This window comes from Lagenorhynchus albirostris, chromosome 1 (assembly GCF_949774975.1).
Source record: "Lagenorhynchus albirostris chromosome 1, mLagAlb1.1, whole genome shotgun sequence".
In the NCBI taxonomy this organism is placed as follows: domain Eukaryota; kingdom Metazoa; phylum Chordata; class Mammalia; order Artiodactyla; family Delphinidae; genus Lagenorhynchus; species Lagenorhynchus albirostris.
In genome coordinates this window covers 5,585,590-5,605,174 of record NC_083095.1, presented here as the reverse complement: position 1 = coordinate 5,605,174, position 19,585 = coordinate 5,585,590, and the positions used below count along the sequence as shown (strand labels likewise).

At 46.7% G+C, this 19,585-nt stretch overlaps 1 protein-coding gene across 1 annotated transcript; it reads left to right on the top strand.

The window, feature by feature from the left end:
- Window positions 1-181: 181 nt before the first annotated feature.
- On the top strand, window positions 182-19,496 carry CCNK (cyclin K). The gene is made up of 11 exons (XM_060163042.1): window positions 182-375; window positions 4,534-4,782; window positions 5,260-5,341; window positions 6,848-6,979; window positions 10,797-10,902; window positions 11,402-11,459; window positions 12,424-12,593; window positions 12,944-13,215; window positions 13,921-13,954; window positions 16,770-16,841; window positions 18,132-19,496. Exons 2-11 carry the CDS (start codon window positions 4,586-4,588, stop codon window positions 18,755-18,757), a joined length of 1,749 nt encoding a protein of 582 aa, XP_060019025.1. The 5' UTR covers window positions 182-375; window positions 4,534-4,585; the 3' UTR covers window positions 18,758-19,496.
- Window positions 19,497-19,585: the final 89 nt, after the last annotated feature.

The window sequence follows — 19,585 nt, the reverse complement described above, 5'->3', positions numbered from 1 at the left end:
AATTGGCTGGGCTGAGCCCATGCCCGGGCGTTAATTGGAAGACCGGCACCCCGAGCCCCGCCTCTCGCGCCCAAGTTCCGTTAGCAGGTTCGGTTGCTCCCGAATTCCCTCTCTCCGACGGGATGGGCCCTCTGGTGGGCTCCTCCTCCCTCACGCAGCGACCGCTGACCCGCGGGGAGGGGCCAGGAGAAGACTGGCGGCTCGTTCCACGTTTGAGAGCTCTACTTTCTTCTCATTGGTTGACAGGCGTCCCTCCGGTCGCTTATTTCTAGTCCCGGACGCAGCGCGATGACGTAGATTTCCCGACATTCCACGTCCAAGATGGCCGCAGTCAACAAGGAGAGACGTTGCTAAGGGGCTTGCCTGAGGCGAGGGGTGAGTGACCGACGGACCGCGGGCAGCGCCACTCAAGTCCCGCGTACCTGGAGGTCGGATTAGGGTATGGCCACCTGCCTCCATCCGCTGGCGGAGTCTCTCTTTCCGGCTTCCGCCTCCCTCCGCTACCCCCCGGGTGCAGATCGAAGTTAGCGGGCGACAGCGGGGCCGCGAGACGCGCTCCGGGAGAGGGTCTGAGGCGCAGGAGCGGGTCAGGGAGGCCGGCGCGGACCGTAGAGCAGGTAGCGACGCTCCAAGTGAAGGGCGGTTAGGGTTCGGGGACTTTCTGGAAGGTGGGGAGAAAGGGCAGGGGTCTTAGGCGCGCACACACTCAGCGGTCCAACCGAAGACTACCCACGTCTTTCCGGTTATTTCGCAGTGTGTTGGTCCCAACCTTGGTAACGCCTGAGACTTTGGGTATCGTTCCACATCTGGGGTACTCTGACTTCGGAATCTGAAGACCCGTGTAACAAGGGTGGGACTAGGAATGAGGAAAAGGCACTTCCGCGGTTAGTTTCGTTTTTGCCGACACATCACGCTTACCGACCCTCTCCTGGGTTGTTTGGTTTGTTACCAGAGGAATTGTTCTTTAGAAGGTTGAGGCGTAAGGCAAGAGGATATCTAAAAGCTCTCAGACTATTCCCCGCACAAAGCATGGTCGGTAGCGCTCCCGAAATTTGGCTTGCCAGTCAAACGGAGCTTTCGCTAAATCTTCTGACGTTAGGAACGGCTTCTCACAGCATTTAGTTGAAGATGGCCTGTTTTATGTTTTTAAGGTAAACTTGATAATGCTTGTGTATCTCTTGTGTATCGTTAAAGATACCTAGCACACTGCCTTGCAATTCTGGCGCTGGTTAAGGTTTGTATGAATGATGTTGCTAGAATGAAAGCTCCACGAAGGAGCTTTATATCCTCAGCACCTAGAGCACTGCCTGACAGATAGTAAACTGTCTTCATTGCTGAATGAATGGATGGATGATGGTAATAGTTGCGGTATTGATAGACATTTGGTTAAGATTCTTAGTGTTCTTAGATGCCTGCTTGTTAAATAATCTTGACTATGAATGTAATAGTTATCCAGGATTGCTTTGTTTTTTCAGAGTGACTACCGTTGGTGTCTAATTTTAGTTTTGTTTTTTTTTACTTTTGTCTCCTTTTGATTATCTTTTGATGCTTTGTTGAGAAACATTAGTTGATTCTTGTATAAAGCATGTTAAACATTCCATTTTGAAAACGTAGTTTACACCAACAAGCAATAAAGAAACATTTTACTTGCTAATGAGATCGTTAACTCTTAAATGCCATTTCTAAAATTGAACGTCATAAAGAAAAACAATGGTCATAGTTTTGGCTTACAAAATAAATTGTTCGTTTCAGGAGATTATATTTGAAAGCAATGAGAGTTTGCTAAGTATCTAGAAGGAAAAATGTTTTGTTGTCTCTAAAACTAGGTCAAGACAAAATCAAGAAGGATTAAGTTCAAGGTAATTGAGGAGATTATAAAGAATATCTAATTGGATTACATCTAATTCTATTTTCAGGGTCAAATAAATGATAAACCAAAATACATGCAGATAAGATTGTGAAATTACTGTTCATAGGTTTTGAGGAATCTTAAAAGTGCAGTTAATGATAGAAGACTGGAGTCTGATAAATGTGTCAGTTTTTGCAGAGACCAATTGGGTGGCTTTGGATGCTAGAGCTTATTAGTAATCTGTTTTAGAGTCTTGTTGGGACAACAAGAAGAGAGCTTCTAAGTACTTGGGAAAAAGGGCTCATACCCTCAGACCAACAGAGCTTCAGTTTAAGAAAACCAGGTGACACAAATCATGTTTTCTTTTGTTATAAGTTTACTAGACTTGTGGTGGATGGGGGATTGCTAGACATGAGTCTATTTAGATTTCCTTAGGGCACTGAACATAATCCCTCTTCCTATCCTAATAGACACAAGAGAGAAGTATACTGGGTAAGGTCTAGTTAGATGGATATATGTCCGTTCAAATTACCAAACCCCAAATGCTGATTAATGGGTTGATGTCAACCTGAAGAGAGGTCTTTAGCGATAAGTTGCAGGGCTCTGGCCTTGCCCTTACTCTGGTTAGCACTTTTTTTTTTATTACCAACTTTAAATATATGAGGCATGCTTCTCAAATTAATAAATGCACTCAAAACCTGTAGTGATAGTTAGCCAGTATGTTAGATGGCACTCAGGATTCAAGAGTTCTTAAAGGCTGAAATTATAGACCAAAACTAACAAGATGTAAATTTGCCAGGAATTATTAAATTTATCAAAACTCAGTTGTGGGGCTTCTCTGGTGGCACAGTGGTTGAGAGTGTGCCTGCCAATGTAGGGGACATGGGTTCGTGACCCGGTCCGGGAAGATCCCACATGCCGCGGAGTGGCTGGGCCCGTGAGCCATGGCCGCTGAGCTTGTGCGTCCGGAGCCTGTGCTCCGCAAGGGGAGAGGCCACAACAGTGAGAGGCCCGCGTACCGCAAAAAAAAAGAAAAAAAGAATAGATATTTCTACTTAGTATTTCCCCGCTTTTCTTACTTAGATACTAACATAGCTATGTATGCTTTCCTGCACCTTGCTGATCCTGGAAATTTCTTTATACAAGTACTTACAGATTTTTCTCAGTCTTTTTTAATAGCTACATGGTACGCATTTGTGTTAATGTACCATATTATTCAACCAGTGCCCTAATGGACTTTCACGTTGTTTACAGTTTTTGCTGTTATAAACAATACTTTGAATGATCTTGTGCACTTGTTGTTTCATAATTGTGATCTTATTGTCAGAGTAAATACTTAGAAGTGGAATTGCTAAATCCAGGAGCAAATGTGTATGTAATTTCGTTAGATATTGCCAAATTCCGAATCTCTGTGAGAGTGGTTCCGCTTTGTACTCCCACCAGCGACGTAAGAGATTACCTGCTTCTCCCTGGCCTTGCCAACAGAGTATATTGTCAAACTTTTGGACTTTTTGCCAATCTGATAGGTGAGAAAATATATCTAGTATGACATCTAACTCCCAGCTCTTCATACTCTTACTGAGCATCTGATTGGGAACTCTTCATACATACTGAGGCTTTAGTTAACCGGTCTCCCCCAGCCCCCACCCGTTGCCCAGTTCAGTCACACAGAGTGTAAATTAGTTCAAGAAGATTACTTTTCTCCAGGTAGTACTTAATTCTTCCTGTTGGAGGGAACGTTTCTCTTTAGAGCTCCCAGATGCAAGGAGGAGAGCGGTCAGCCCTCCATGTCACCTTTCCCACCAGAAATGAGGCAGCACACAGGAGAAGTTAGGCTTCCAGATTAACTGATGGCCCTGGCCCAGAGCCTGGCTGCCCAACTGCTATTTTCTTGCTGAACCAGACCAACCTGGTTCTAGCTACCTCTTTTAGAACCCTTTTGCTGCCCTGTATGAAAATGTCTATTCTCTGATCCAGTTTACAAACAATTTCCATATTATAATGGCCTCTAGGTGAGAGTCCTTATTTTTTGTTTTCTTTTCTCAGCATACAGCTTTTAGAGAATCTCTTCATTCTGAATGAAAGAGAAGAGGATGAGAAAGCAAGAAAAATTTAAAGGAACTCCTTCTTTCCCTTGTGGACTACCTCCCTCCATCCTTTCTCCCCAGATCACTACACCCACACCCGATCTACATTGCTCAGTTCAGTGGCTTGTGCAGATATGAATTCATCCAGTCTGGTGGCTTTTCTAAGTGAAAGTACCTAAATGAAATCAAGTAAACTAAAAAAGGGAAAATTTTGACTGGATGCTGGATGGAAGAAATGGATAATTTTGGAGGATAAATCTTTTGGGGGGGTTAGGACCAACCTGGGTTTTACTGAAGAACAGAATCTAGACCAGCATAAGGGAGGTGGGCCTAGTGAAAAAAGGCAGAAGGAAATGAGACAGAAAAGCTCCTCCTTTTAAGCAATGAAATTTGGGATTTATCGTACTGTGAGTCACTTAAGTATTAAATTCGTGTTTGGAGGTACGCCTGGGCTTCTAACTACCAATCAGTAGTGCTTCTTCTATTGAAAAATTTTTATCAAGTACAAATCTGTGATCGTAGACTGTTTATAATGATTGGGATTATTTAACGTGAGGTATCCCTTTCCAACATTACTGCTTCTTCTCTTTCTTTTAGGATTCTAACATTTTCAGAAAGTCTGTTGGAAAGAACAAGTCTACTTCAATAAATGAAGGAGAATAAGGAAAATTCAAGCCCTTCAGTAACCTCAGCAAACCTGGACCACACAAAACCATGTTGGTACTGGGATAAAAAAGACTTGGCTCATACACCCTCTCAACTAGAAGGACTCGATCCGGCCACTGAGGCCCGCTACCGCCGAGAAGGGGCTCGGTTCATCTTTGATGTGGGCACACGTTTGGGACTGTATCCTGATTCTGGGACCTGTGATAGACAGACTCCCCACCAGCACCACAAATTAAATTAAATGCTATAGACAAAAGACCAAGTAGCATCCCTGACTAAAGCAGCTCTTAATTAGCTTTCTTATTTAAATGTTGCTTCAGATTTGCTTGGCTCTTGAGGGATTTTCTATTTCCTTTTTATCATTTAAATGTGTAGAATTAGCCTTTGAGCAGGTGGCCACCAGGATGGAAAATAGCATCCAGTGACCTCAGTTGAAGTATTTCTAAAGGATAGTGAAGCCCTGCCTTACTAAAGCATAGACTTCAGCTTGTACCAGAATTCCGACACCCGGAGATTCCCATTCGCCTGCTTTGCCACTGGTAGTGTTTGCTTTCCCACTGCTCTTGTTGTTATTGTTTGTCTTTATTGTTTTTTCCACATTTAACTAAGACGTAACCTGTAAAAATTCTTGGCCAAAACCCTTAACCAGAACAACAGACACTATGATACCCTGGCAACTGGAATAATTTATTTTCATCGCTTCTATATGTTTCATTCCTTCAAGCAATTCCCAAGATATGTAAGTGTTTGAATTTTATTATAATTTTCTATCACATGTTATTACTTCCACACAGTTTAGTGGACAGATTGTAGTCTCTCTTTCTATTTTATTTTCCAGAAAGTATTTATTTTTGTATGGTACATATTATATATAAACAAAAACAGCCTAAAATTTGTTTTTTTCCCAATTAACTGTATTAAAGTATTTTTAAGTTTTTTATTTAGTCCAATATGAACCATAATCATATTGTACTTAGTGTGAAAATTTGCTTCCTTGTTACTTTTCCCAAGATAAAATTGGCCTTACAGTTGAGAGCCAACAAAGGCCAAGACTGCATAAGTTCTTTATACCATATCCGTTATTCTTCAGTTACTCCTTAAGACATGGACTGTCTTATGCTCTGTGGGAGAGTCTGCCTCAAGTAGCTTTCAGTCCAGGGTAGATGGTATGACAGGTACAAAACACACTGTAGAGAGTGAGGCCATAGGAGAGGTACAGAAGGAAGGCTGTAGCATTCAAGGGAGAGATTAACTACATCATAGAGGGATCGAGGAAAATTCTGGGGAGGAGGTGCCAGCACTGGGTTAAGCCTTGACTGTAAGTAGGACTTACCCGTGCTGAGATGGGACAGAGCAGCAGTCCTACAGAAAGCAGCGTGAGCCAAGGCCTGGCGGAGGCCTGTGCGGCAGCCAGGAGGCCTGTCGGCGGGAAGGGCATGCTGGGACCCTGGGTGCCAGGTAGACTGAACCAGACCGTAGTGGGCCTTGAATGCCAGACTAGGGAACTGTGGCTTCAGTAGGTAAACTGAAGTGATGGAAGGGTTTCATGAAGAAGAAGAATTAGATGTAACAGGAAGTTAGTCTGCTGGGGGTCTTCCTTTTGCTAAGATTTTACTTAGTTTTGTACACATCTTCCTCATTAATTTGTGACGTTCTAGGGGAAGGAGACCGTGTGAGGATCCGCTTTGTACCCCGGCACAGGATCTCACTGATGTCTAACGTGATCAGGATTCTGTGAAGGGAGGGGCATGTAGGAGAGACTGGAGCGAGCGGGCAAAGAAAAGCTGAAGGTAGAGTGGTGAGAAGATCGCAGTGGAGTAGGAACTGGACCAGGAGCCAGGCAGCGTGAGGAAGGAAAAAGAAAGCGTGGGCAGTGGTGCAGAGGCGAATTCCAGAGGACATGCATTTGGGTGCCCCAGTCAGGGAGTCAGTGTCTTTAAGATTGCAATGTGAAAAGAAAATTTGTTTCTGTGACTTTTTTCCCTTTCTGGTGGCTACTTTGTTTACATGACATTTTATTCAGAAAACTAAATTTAAAATAATTTATGAAGCCAAATGGCGGGGCGGGTGGAATATTTGTATGTGACATTTCCTTCAAGATTTTAGAGTGTCCAGGTGTTTGCAAATGAGAAAGAAGCTGGCAGGAGAGTGAGGGAGCCCAGTTTGTTTTGAAGGCCCAAAATGCTTTTTCTGTTCTGTGTGAGCTTTGATAACAGGGTCTCAGGAGCTTTTGTCTCCCTTTTAGGTGACAGGAGCTTGTTGTCTCTTTCTGGCTGGGAAAGTAGAAGAAACACCAAAAAAATGTAAAGATATCATCAAAACAGCTCGGAGTTTATTAAATGATGTACAATTTGGCCAGTTTGGAGATGACCCAAAGGTAAGAGTCATAACTTCCTGCCTTCAGGCCTTGATTCCTCACAACAGCATTATGATAGAGTTCCCTGTGTTGACAACGGCCGTGGCCCTGTATCTGCCAGTCCCCTGTGTCCCTAAGAGGACTTATGCAGAAGGTATTCTTCCTTGCTTCTGTGAGAAAGGAGGGAAGATAATGTAGCCTACACTTAGGTAGCATCTGCTAATGTGCCATGCTGGGTTGTGAGCCCGTTAGGGGCAGTAGCACATAGAACATGTGTGAGCAAAGTCCTCTCATGGCCCTTAGCACTCCTAGGCCCAGAAGCAGTTTGGCTTCTTGGGTTCATCTCCAGCTGGCTTCTGGGAAGACAGAATGTACAGATGCTGGATGTACAAGTGTGTCTACGTGTGCTGTGTGTCTTTTGCTTCCCAAGAGTGGTGGAAGGTATTAACATTTGCAGACACCCAGGTTGATATACTATCCATCCTGTCCCTTCCCCACAACCCCTGCTAATGTCAGGAAATGATGGTAAAATAATTGTATACATGATTTTATTATGTTCTAAAGAGACCACTTTCGGGTCAGTGGCAGCTTTCCTCCTCCCCTGTTCTTGTCAAGGTCCCCCCATTGTAACCCTTATAGCACTTGCGAATTAGCCTTCATAATGTTTGTCACAGCTCACAATTGGATAGATTTTAACCAGATAATCACACAAAGAACATTCCTCTTCTCAACTGTAGATCTGTGAGAGCTAAGACCCTGTCTGTTTTGCCTGATACCTAGTGCAGTGGCTAGATAGAGTAGGCATTCAACAGGTACTTGTTGAATAAATGACAAACTAAGGATGTGGGGAGAAACTCAGAATCACAGTTAAAGCAAAACTAAGCCAGACGATGCCGTTCAGCACGTCCACAGCCCTGTTTTTCCTAGTCAGCTGGTACTGCCTCCCACGGTAGTCGGCCTCCCCCACCCAGCAGAATCTGTGTGTGTGTCTGCAACGTGTGTGCCTTCCAGGAGGTAACAGGCCCAGAATGCTTTTGCACATACTGTGGTCGTGATTTGTAAGTAATGTCAGTGTGGATAACTCTGTCCCTTGAACTTATTTTATAAATCCATTCACCTGTTTATAAAAATGTGAGCCCATGAGGAATTCATACTAACAGTGGTCAAAAATGTACTTTTATAAAAGTAACGTAGCATCAGATAATGTTTCCAGTGCCTGTGGGTTTTTGATTTTCACACAGCAGGGAGACAGTTGTAGGAATGTGTTGTGCTTTAGTCAGGTCTTGGTCACAGGGGCAGAGGGACCTTGTGGCTGATGAGCTGTGGTTACGCAGAAGGAGTCGCAAAGATCTGGAAGCACCGCAGGGCAAGGGCACGTGGCAGCAGCTGGCGTGTTCTGTCCAGGACGCCTTTGGAGGAGTCCCCTTCTGCTTTCAGCCTTTACCCACTGTACCAACACATCAGGAAACCGAGATCCCGGCCAGGCACAGTGAGGCAGAAGTTCTGCAGCTCCAGGGCCCAGAAGTCAGGAAGAGGGCAACAGCCATGCTAATGAGGCTTTTAAGCCAGGCCAGCCTGACTCAGGTGGGCAGAGGGGCTTTGCAGCCTGCCCTCCCCTCTCTCATGTGCAGTCTCCCCAGGCATGACTGGGTGTCGGGGCCAAAGGAAGGAACCCAGGATCTGGGAGCGGTGAGGACATTGTGGAAGACATTTTCCTCGCCGGAGAGGAGAGGAGGGAAGTTTGGGGGGAGGCGGCAATGTAAACAATTAGAAAAAATACGGTCCTGAATCATGTGCAACTTTTTTGTCTTACTTAGCTTTGCCCTAACTCTGTGGTTTCTCCCTGTTACATTAATTTCTCGTGTGTTCAACAAATATTTGTTCCAGGCTCTGCATTAGGCACTAGACATGAACAGGTGGCAAAGCAGGCCTGGCTTTTGCTCTCATGGATTTTACAGTCGAGTGGTGGGACAGATTTTAATCAAATATTCAGATAGCCAGCTACCTGATTATGAGTTGTGATAAATGCTATAAAAGTTATTGAAAGGTGCGGTGAGGGCATTCGATCTGGGAACCTAGACAGGTGCTCCAGACAGGAAGTGTGGGGCTGAGGGAAAGTTCCCTGAGGAATCATGTTGGCACACAGACCTATAATTATTCCATTAATTGAGTATTTGAAACACAAAGCGAGGCCAGGCCTTGGGCTGTCTCGTAATACTATATGGGCTACAGTCTGGACACTTGGTAAAAGATTGTTTCTAAATTTAAGGGATATGTTGAAACTTCTGGAAAACAGGTGGTAACAAAAGTGGGGTGGGGGGACAGTGATAGTGGGATTTTTTTTGATACTGTGTGAAAACCTTAAGATTTTAAGACGCTTTCCTGAGAGAACACTTGGGAAACAAGGGTGGAAAGACATTCACCTTGCCCTGCCATTTGGAATAACACTCATGGTAGAATCATCTCTACATTCTGTGAAGTGTGGTGCCATACTTTAACCTGAAAGCCAGTTATCTACGTGGCTTCTCTTCCCAGAGTTAACGGGTTTATGCAGCTGTTAATGATGAGATTGTCAGTCTCTCCAAGGCCCTTTCTTCTTCGACTCAAACAAGTGATTGTAATTGTTCTTGCCACACAGAGCATCTTAATTGTATTTTACAATCAAGTAAAATTGTAAGTGCTCGGACAGTCAGGCTCTACAGAGGTTGAATTCAAGAAGTTGTTTATGGACATTAGAAAGCATAATAAGAAGAGATTCCATTTACAGTAGCAGCAGTAAAATAATATATCCAGGAATAAACCTTATAATAAATTTGTGGAAACCATGTTGGGGCGGGGAGGCTTTAAAACTACTGAAGGACTGAAAAGAAGATTTTCATAAATAAATTTTTGATAGGAAGATTCAGTGTAGTTTAAAATGCCCATTTCCCTAAATTATTCTGTAAATTCAGTGAGTTCCCAATCAGAACATCAGTAGCTTTCATTTTTCCTAGAATGATACTAAATAAAATGATATTAAAATGCAGGTGGTGGGGGGAACATGGCTAAAACAAGAAAGGTTTTTAAAAGAGGAATAATCATTGAACTGTCCCTTCCAAATGTTAAATCTCTGATCCTGGTACAGAAGTAGACAAACAGAGCAGTGAACAGAAAAGATTGTGTGTGTATGCGCATGTGTGTGTGTGTGTATAGACAGTTCAGGATGTGGCTTAATAGAAGAGAAAATGATAATTTACTTAGTAAATGACATTGGGATACCTTGTTTCAGGTAGATGAATGATTAAAACACAAAAATGATGTTCCCCCATTCTCTCTGTCTCTCTCTCTCTCTCTCTCTCTCTCTCTCTCTCTCTCTCTCTCTCTGTGTCTCTCTCTCTCACACACAAACACACACACACAAAATTCACTGTCCAGGTTTGCATGAAGCTGCCACTGTCATAATCTTTCTTGCTTAAAATTTTCAATGTAAATGCCTGGAAGATTGCATTTTTTTAATGGAGGTCTGGAAGGAAACTAAAGTATCTGTAAAGTAAAGGTCTATTTTGTAAAGGGGGCTCATCTGTATGGAAAATAATAACATTTCTAAGAATGTTTACTTTGTTTCAAGTAGGTTTTAAAAATTAACTGATTGTTTTGTCTTCCTACTTTTAGTTCTTTTCAGAATTTATCATTGTCTGTGAGCATGTTAAAGGCCTGAGTGGGAGAGAGGAGAAAAGGAATGAAAAATAGTTGCTAAAATATAACTTGAAGAGAGAATAAAAGGAAAGCTCACTTTTTTAATGCTGTTTCTGACGTGTGATTGAAATTACTGTCTCAACATTTGTTATTTCATTTTTAGGAAGAAGTAATGGTTCTGGAGAGAATCTTACTACAGACCATAAAGTTTGATTTACAGGTGGAACATCCGTACCAATTCCTACTCAAGTATGCGAAACAGCTCAAAGGTAAGAAAAAAAAGTTAAGAGAACTTTTTCATTCTGAAATCAGATCTTTATAATAATTTGATGATACTCAGATTACGCTTCTCAAAAGAGGACAGCAGAAAGTTCAGTGTGTGAAGTACCTAGGCCATAGCTTGCCAGACAATTCAATATTATAGCTGTTAACGCTGTTTCCTTTTATGTATAAACAGATTCTGTCATCCAGTTGTCAAGTGATATGAGGCAGGAAAATGAGTAAGGATTTTTTAAATAGCCTAATAAAATCAGGCTTGGAGCCAGGTTTCCCATAAATGGTGGTTCAGTGTAGGTCATGCAGAAAGAGAACAGAGGTGGGACTTGGGCCTGCTCATTTGTCCTTGTTTCCCAGGCCGAAGCTCTTTGCTGTGTATTGGGGGTGGTGCTAAGCACACAGTAGGCTTTAAATAAGTACTTGTTGCTTCTCATTCATTCTTTTTTTTTTTTCCTTTCTATTACTAATTTGCCTTTTCTTCCCCGTTTCTAGGTGATAAAAACAAAATTCAAAAGTTGGTTCAAATGGCTTGGACATTCGTAAACGACAGGTACATGGGTTCAAATGTTGGTTTAATTATGGTGTTTTAAAATAGGTAGGGACTTTACGTGTCATCTAATCCAAACCCCTTATTTTGTAGTCAGGAAACTGACTTGCCCCAGCTTAAGGAGCCAGTTAACGGCAGACTTGGAGTTAAAGTCCAGGTCACCTGCTTCCCGGCAGAGGGGATACCCTGCCACATCACGGTGGTATAGGATGCTGAAATCTTATCACCGGTTTGAAACATAAGTCCTAAACAATACACCAGAGAATTTTGACAAGTATATACTTAAATCCATTTCATTTTGCAAAATTGCAAACTATATATTTGCAACTTTATACTTCCTTGTAGTGGTTTTAGAGCCTTGATGTTCTTGGAGCTGAGAGATCTAAGGAGGTACTGGATAGGGAACAGAATGCCCGCGAGTTGCCATCATGTAAGGAGATGGTTCAGTGCTAGGGTTCCAGCCGTTTGAAGAACTTAAGCATTTTCATTTGTATTTCATGACATAGCAATTTTTTTTTTTTTTTTGCGGTACGCGGGCCTCTCACTGTTGTGGCCTCTCCCGTTGCGGAGCACAGGCTCCGGACGCGCAGGCCCAGCGGCCATGGCTCATGGGCCCAGCCACTCCGTGGCATGTGGGATCTTCCTGGACCGGGGCACAAACCCGCGTCCCCTGCATTGGCAGGCGGACTCTCAACCACTGCGCCACCAGGGAAGCCCAACATAGCAACTTCTGAATGTGCTGGAATTCTGATTTTTTAAGGAACAAATTAGTAGCTATAGTTAAAGTAACTTATCTCGGTACATTTAGAAGACTAAAAACTTGCTTCTTTATAATACTCTATTTGATCATGTATAGGGAAAAATAAGCAAACTGACATTTAGATATGGCATCTAATCTCCATGCATTGGGTTAATCATAAACGTTTGCTCATCCAAGTCAAGTCACCTCTTTTTCTTGTTGAACTAGTCTCTGCACGACCTTGTCACTACAGTGGGAACCAGAGATCATAGCAGTGGCAGTGATGTATCTTGCGGGACGTTTGTGCAAATTTGAAATACAGGAATGGACCTCCAAACCCATGTACCGGAGATGGTGGGAGCAGTTTGTGCAAGACGTCCCTGTGGATGTTTTGGAAGGTACGGGGCGTGCTGAGCTTTCTGCAGGGTGTTCCACATTAGATCATTCTTCCCTGTGAGGAAGAATGAGTCCCGAGAATGGATTCTCCCAAACAAGTCCATGCAAACTATTCTTTAATTAAATTCTCTAATGTAATGTTCATTCTATCCAAACACATAGTTTTGGTGAACTAAAAATGCACACCAGTGCTGTGCACACCAGGGATTGGTGAATTACAAATATGACAGCCACATATTGGCCCTTGTAGGGGAATCGCACCTGCAAGGGAAATGGGAGTATGTTTTTTTCTAGGTAGAATTTTATTTAAAATATCAATTTGTGGCAAATGTAATTGTTTCCTATCATTTAGACATCTGCCACCAAATCCTGGATCTTTACTCACAAGGGAAACAACAGATGCCTCATCACACGCCCCATCAGCTGCAGCAGCCCCCACCTCTCCAGCCCACACCGCAAGCACCACAAGTGCCACAGTCACAGCCGGCTCAAGGCTCCGAGCTGCCCCAGCCCCCGCAGAAGGACTCGCAGCAGCCAGCCCAGCCGCAGCCACCACCACCGGCCCAGCAGCCCAAGAAACCGTCCCCGCAGCCTAGTCCCCCCCGGCAGGCGAAGCGCGCCGTGGTGAGTGCGCCAGGTTGGCACTGGGTGCGTCCGGCTTCCTGTGGCGACACCCCACCTGTGTGTGTTCCCCTTTCTGAGGCAGCACACGGAACACCAAAAGCAGGGAGTGACACGATCCACCTCCCCGTCTGCCTGTATGGCCACAGGCAGCCTGACAGCTGGCGTGGTCAGAGGAGAGGTACCTTTTGGAGCCAGGACGGCTCTGTCCTCCTCCAGCTGCTGCTGCCTGTGTCAGGGCCCCAAAACGTGCCCAGGTGTAGTTTCCACATCTGCACACTGACTGCCGGAATAGGTGTCTCCCATGTCTTTAAACTTGTAAAAGTTTCTCCCCATGGTAGCAGCCGCGCCAGTGGAGGAAGCCGTACGTTGTGACACAGACCCCAAGGAAGCCCCACGGGATAGGGGCGGTCAGCAAGCACCCTCACCACGGTTAAGACAGCTCGATGGAGGGCATGAAACTTAGTGCTCAGAACTCACTAGTCATAAAAGTTAGTAATTCTGCCTGCTGTCTGATTTGAAAGGGGAAGAGGAAGGAGGCAGAAATGATCTGTTAGGTGCCATGGTTTGCTCTGCAAGTTCAAGCCAAAATTAATTTTTGTCTGAGTCCACGTTCTGGCTATGATTCTGTTCAGTGCCTGAATAATCAGTTTTTCCTCACTGCATCTAGGGCCTTGGTTAACAGTTGTGTATTTTCTTTTGTAACAGGTTGTTTCTCCCAAAGAAGAGAGCAAAGCATCAGGTAATTTTATGTTCTTGTGTTTCGTTTTTTAGTGTTATATGTTGTTTATCAAGACTTTAAATTCTTAGTCAAAAGTTGTTTCCTTTCAGATTTAGATTGGCCTTAAAATTTAACGTTAGAGCCCATCAAAAACTTTACGCTAGCTGCGTTGTCTTCTCTGTGTATTCCCTGACTGTATATTTTTGGATTGTACTTTAACAGTATCAATACAGAAAAAAAAATTAGTGGCAATAAAAATGTGCTTGGTAACATAAGTCATCCCTCGGTATCCACGGGGAATTGGCTCTAGGACCCACCTTGGATGCCAGAACTCGCAGATGCTTGGGTTTCGTAGTCCACCCTCCCTGTCCACGGATGCGAAGGGCCGACTGTATATCAAAATATAATTAGGAAAGTAGGCGAACTGCTGCAGCAACATTTATTTTTGGAGGTTAGTTAAGCCCACCACAGTCGACAGAGTGAAGGGCCCCGGGCACCCCCAGACCGAGCACCAAGCAGCAGAGCGATGGGTAGAAAGGATCGGAGCCGCAGTAGGTGTGCTGCCCTGCTGCTTACGGGGGCAGGCTTCTTTTAAACACGTTTTTTCCCCCATATTTGTGGAGCCCAGAGTTGATTAACTTGTTTCTGTATTGGAAACTAACAAAGTGTGAGCAAAACCTGAAAGATCACAGAGGAGAAAACCAGAAGTGTTTTGTCGCCGGGTCAGCCTGTGGCACTGAACCCTGCGCTGGCGCAGACCGTGTTTACTCATTTCTGTTTCTCTGTCACTTAGTTCCAGGGTAGGAACCCAGTGAATTATTTATTGAACTATTGTGAGATCTTCAAGTTACAGTAAAGCTCCTTTTTCTCAGGATCTTTGTGGGGATGATGAGTTCATTACAGGGGAGTTTTTTTAGCTCCAGATGGGCAAACAGTAAGTGCGAGACACAGAAGAGGGGGCTGCACTCCGTGCCGCGTGGATGTTGGGTCAGCTGAGCTGGCGCTGTGTCTTCAAGAGGCAGAAAGGAGCCCGGGTGGCCTTGGAGGGGGACTTGCCTTGAGCAACAAGGGCTGACAGGGTGGAGCCTTCAGGCAGAGGAGCAGAGTGAACAGTGGGGTGGAGAATTTGGGAGATAACAGAGAGGGGAGTCTTACTGGACTGTGAAGGGTTAAAAAGGAGTAGCTTTTGCTAGGACTGAAAATGTGCTAGAAGCAGGTGGTAGCGCCCACCTGGTGGAGGGTGGATTCTGCATAGGCAGGGGAGCCAGTGGAGGCGTTTGAGCAGGAGAATGGCACGGTCTGAGTTCACTGTAGAGAGAGTTCCCCTGGCAGCAGTAATGGCAAGAGGGTGGGGAATGGGGAGGAGCCTGCGAGCCCCAGAGTGAGACGTGGTGTCGGGGGTGCCTTGGGGCCTGGAAGCAGGACCCCACTGTGCTCTGGGTTGCAGAGGGCTGCTGAGCGCTTGACATGTGGCCTACTCCAAAAACACCACGTGCCCTCAGTGCAGAAGACACACGGATCTCTAAGAGTTAGAGAAAAGAACATTAAAAATCTCATTAATAAAATTCTACATTGATTCCACATTAAGATGACAAAATTCTTGATAATACCAGGTTGAATCAAAGACCGTATTAAAATTAATTTCACCTCTTTGTACTTTTCAGCGTGGCTACTAGAAGATGTAAAATTGCCTGTGTGGCTCTCCTTATATTTCTGTCGGACAGCACTGACCTAGATGACCTCAGCTCAGCCGTCTGTGGGAGGGGCTGGAGGGGGGCGCCTGCGTGAGAGGGGTGGGCTGCTCGGTCTCGGGACAGGGCCCAGGAGCCTGCTCCACGGTTTGGGAGGAGAGATGGAAGGCAGAGGCATAGATCTGCAGCTCCTCTGCCTAGAGACGGGGGATTTGGTCTCTGAGGAAGAGAATAGAGAGAGGGATGTCCCTGGACCTTGAACCCAGCCTGTGTCTGGGACACAGGAAGCCAAGAACGTTGAGCAGTGCCAGAGCAGAAGCAGAGCAGAGCCGCGTACGAGCCAGAATAAAGTGAGTTTCAGGAAGAAAGAACCAAACCATACAAGCGAAAAGATGGCATTCTTTTCTGGTAGTGTGCACGCACCCAGTACCGTCACAAACGGAAGGTGCTGGATGTGGCGTAGCCTGTCTTGGCGACTTAGGATTGTCAGTGAGGATGCTGGTTACATGCAGCCGCTCAACCCTAAAGGATGGGCTCTGTCCTCTGCCCCAAGCGGTCCCAACTACCTTGCTTTTCTGTCCATTCGCCAGCCTCCAAGTCTCTACCGACGCCAGTTCAGGTGTGCTGCTATAACTAGGAGCAAACATTTGTGAGAGAGAAAACAAACTTAAGTGTGCCTAGACAAGAGATAAAAGGTGCCGGCTTCTTCTGGGAGCACTTGGGGCCTTTCTCGGTGCTCTGTGTGTTAGTGAGGACCCTGACGGGTACCCCTTGGTAACTGAGATGCAGTCTGCTGCTCTCATGTCATTGGAGGGCTCGTCTTAAGTGGTCAGGAGGAAGTTGGGCAGAGGTGGAAAATGGGCTGGCGGACTGTAAGAAGCGAGAGGGTTTTTACTTTTGGAAGGAGGTGAGAGGCGTGGGGTGGCAGGAGCTGGAGGGGGGATGTATTTGTTTCATTTGTTTTGTTCTTTTAAAAGGATGGTTTAGCTGGTGCCTTCCTCAGCTTCCCTTCAAGCCTTGGTCATATCAGCCTTTTCCCCCAGAAAATTCCTTAACAGTGCATTTTTCTTTTTCTCCTCTCTCGCTCTCTCTGACATACTTACTCTATATGAAGAGTAGCTTTTTAATCTACTTTTTCTTTTCAGAACCACCACCACCTAAAATTCCTAAAATTGAGCCCCCTCACCCTCCATTGCCTCCAGCCCATCCACCTCCAGGTAAGTGTTGCCTGCAGGCAGCTGGGAGGGCCAGCTTTTCTCGCTGCCTTTTTGAAGGGCACACTTGGGAAATCCTGGGGAGGATTTATAGAAGAACTTCAGAAATTTAGAGAGACGTTAATGACCTAGGATTTTTCAAAAAATTGGTTTTTTTTACAACCAGATAGCTTGAGGATGTGAATTCTAAGTATATCTGAATATTCTCTGACCTCTCGCATCCAGAAATGGTGGAGGATAAATGACTTTAGAATCAGTTTTAGGAAAACAAAGCCCTGCAACTTAGGAACATTGTCGAGATCTGGGCAGATCGCTGTCGACCTTAGACTCCAGGCTCTCGCGTCGGCTTCCCGTTGGCAGGGCGTCTCCTCAGTACCCTTTGGAGAGTAAGCAGTTGTTCATGGAGTCATGTGGAGAATAGAGTGAAAAGGCCTTCACAGGCACACAGTGAACTGGGACGCTTCCTCAGCGGCATTAAAAATAGAGGAGAAAGGTGGTAAAGAACTTGCATTCTTCAGCTGTGGCGGCACTTTGGAAGGTGAAGTGTCCAACTAGAGAAGGCAGGAGTTAGGGTGTGTGCCGGAAGGTGGGAGACACTCCAGCGACCTCTGAGCTTCTGGGGGCTTCAGCTCTTCCAGTCAGCTGCTGGCCGCCAGGGAACCGGGGCGGGGAGCGGTGCCCCCGCCACACAGGGCACGGGCCAGAATGCCGCTCACGTGGGTCGTTGGGGTGTCAGGGGCCGTCCCGGCGCGTGTTTAACGCCACGTCACTCGTGTGACCACCTCTCAGGCGTCCTGCCAAATGCCAGTGCCGCCCGCAGACGGTGCTGCATCCTGGCCCTGGGCTCACAGCCTCTGGAGGCAAGACGGGCAGAAAGAAGGGGCCCCGCGCACGTTTGTACTAGAAAGAGGGCTGGGGGTCTGGGCGGAAGGGACTCCATGCGCCCCCGGGACTGCCCGTGCCTGGTGCGCTGGGGAGCGGGGAGGGAACACCCAGAGTGGCTGGAGGCGAGGTGCAGGGCCTGCGTGACAGCACATGAGCCGCTGGCTTCGGGACACGGGCGCAGGCTGTGCTGTCTGGCCACAAAGGTGACAGCTGCTTGCCGCTCCTGGAAGACGGCCCACGGTGCTGTGACAGGGCCAGGAACCCCCGGGGTGGCCGTGAGCTGTCGGGGTTGCGGGGGGGCTTCCCTGCCCCGAGGGAGTTGGTGGGTCCCCCCTACACGCGCAGCCCCCAGGGGCGCCCTGCCGGGAGCCGTTCCAGAGCTGGCAGTGGCCTGTCTCCCTTCTGCAGACCGGAAGCCACCCCTTGCAGCCGCCTTGGGCGAGGCTGAGCCGCCAGGCCCCGTGGAAGCCGGCGACCTCCCCAAAGTCCAGATCCCCCCTCCGGCCCACCCGGCCCCGGTGCACCAGCCTCCACCACTGCCTCACCGGCCCCCGCCCCCGCCGCCCTCCAGCTACATCACCGGCATGTCTACCAGCAGCTCCTACATGTCCGGAGAGGGCTACCAGAGCCTCCAGTCCATGATGAAGACCGAGGGCCCCTCCTACGGGGCTCTGCCCCCCGCCTATGGCCCGCCGGCTCACCTGCCCTATCACCCCCACGTCTACCCCCCAAACCCGCCCCCGCCGCCCGTGCCACCGCCGCCAGCCTCCTTCCCGCCACCCGCCATCCCTCCCCCCGCCCCTGGCTACCCGCCCCCCCCGCCCACCTACAACCCCAATTTCCCGCCGCCACCCCCCCGCATGCCGCCCACCCACGCAGTGCCCCCTCACCCTCCTCCAGGCCTGGGCCTGCCACCGGCTAGCTACCCGCCTCCAGCTGTGCCCCCTGGAGGGCAGCCGCCTGTGCCCCCACCCATCCCGCCACCTGGCATGCCTCCAGTCGGGGGGCTGGGGCGGGCAGCCTGGATGAGGTAACCTGGCGCCCTTCTTTCTTCCTTTGTTTTTTAAAGAAAAGTTTTTCTAATTAACTTGAAAAGTAGTTTAAGTGGGTAAGCCGCAGGGTACCTTGTATAATGCTACACAGTTGTAGTATGGGAAGAAATGGACCGGACCCCCAAGGTGAAATTGGGGTGGTCCTCCACATCTGGGGAGTGGGGACAGCAGCTCTCACTGGAGCCCAGGCAGAGCCGGTTGTGACCCGACTGTGCGTTTGGTCTCAACCAGCGTCGTCCGCGAGTCCTGCGCTGAGTTACTTTACACTAGTGAGAATGTTAACCAGCCATATTGGCTCAATAAATAGCTTCAGTAAGGAGTGAATTTCCTTCTAGAAATCAGTGCCTATTTTTCCTGGAAACTCCATTTTAAATAGTCCGGTTCCATCTGAAGTCAAGCTGTTGTCATTGCTGTCATTCCATGATGTTCTCTCCCATGACACGTGTAGGTCAATTGAACCACATTTTTGATTTAGAGATACTTATATCCTTTGCGTTTAAGTTATTTTGAAGGGGTTGACTTGCTGGATGGCTCTATTCTTTTTCCTCCAGGAAGAAGGGGAGAAATGTACTTGGAAGTAATGTATGTTTACATCAATTTGCAAATTCCTGTACATAGAGATATATTTTTTAAGTGTGAATGTAACAACATACTGTGAATTCCATCTTGGTTACAAATGAGACTCCTTCAGTCAGTTACCCAAATAAAATCAGTTCTGAAATGACGCCTTTGTTTGTTACGGGCACGAGGTGGGGCTCCAAGCCTTAGCAGCCCCTGGGTTTGCAGCCCAGAAGCAGATGTTCTCCTTCT

Excerpts from the sequence above, each read along its gene's own strand:
- CCNK (XM_060163042.1), top strand. The coding sequence starts at position 4,586 with ATGAAGGAGAATAAGGAAAATTCAAGCCCTTCAGTAACCTCAGCAAAC. Across the intron at positions 11,460-12,423 it reads TGGACATTCGTAAACGACAG|TCTCTGCACGACCTTGTCAC; the intron begins GTACATGGGTTC and ends TTGTTGAACTAG. Across the intron at positions 13,955-16,769 it reads AGAAGAGAGCAAAGCATCAG|AACCACCACCACCTAAAATT; the intron begins GTAATTTTATGT and ends TTTTCTTTTCAG.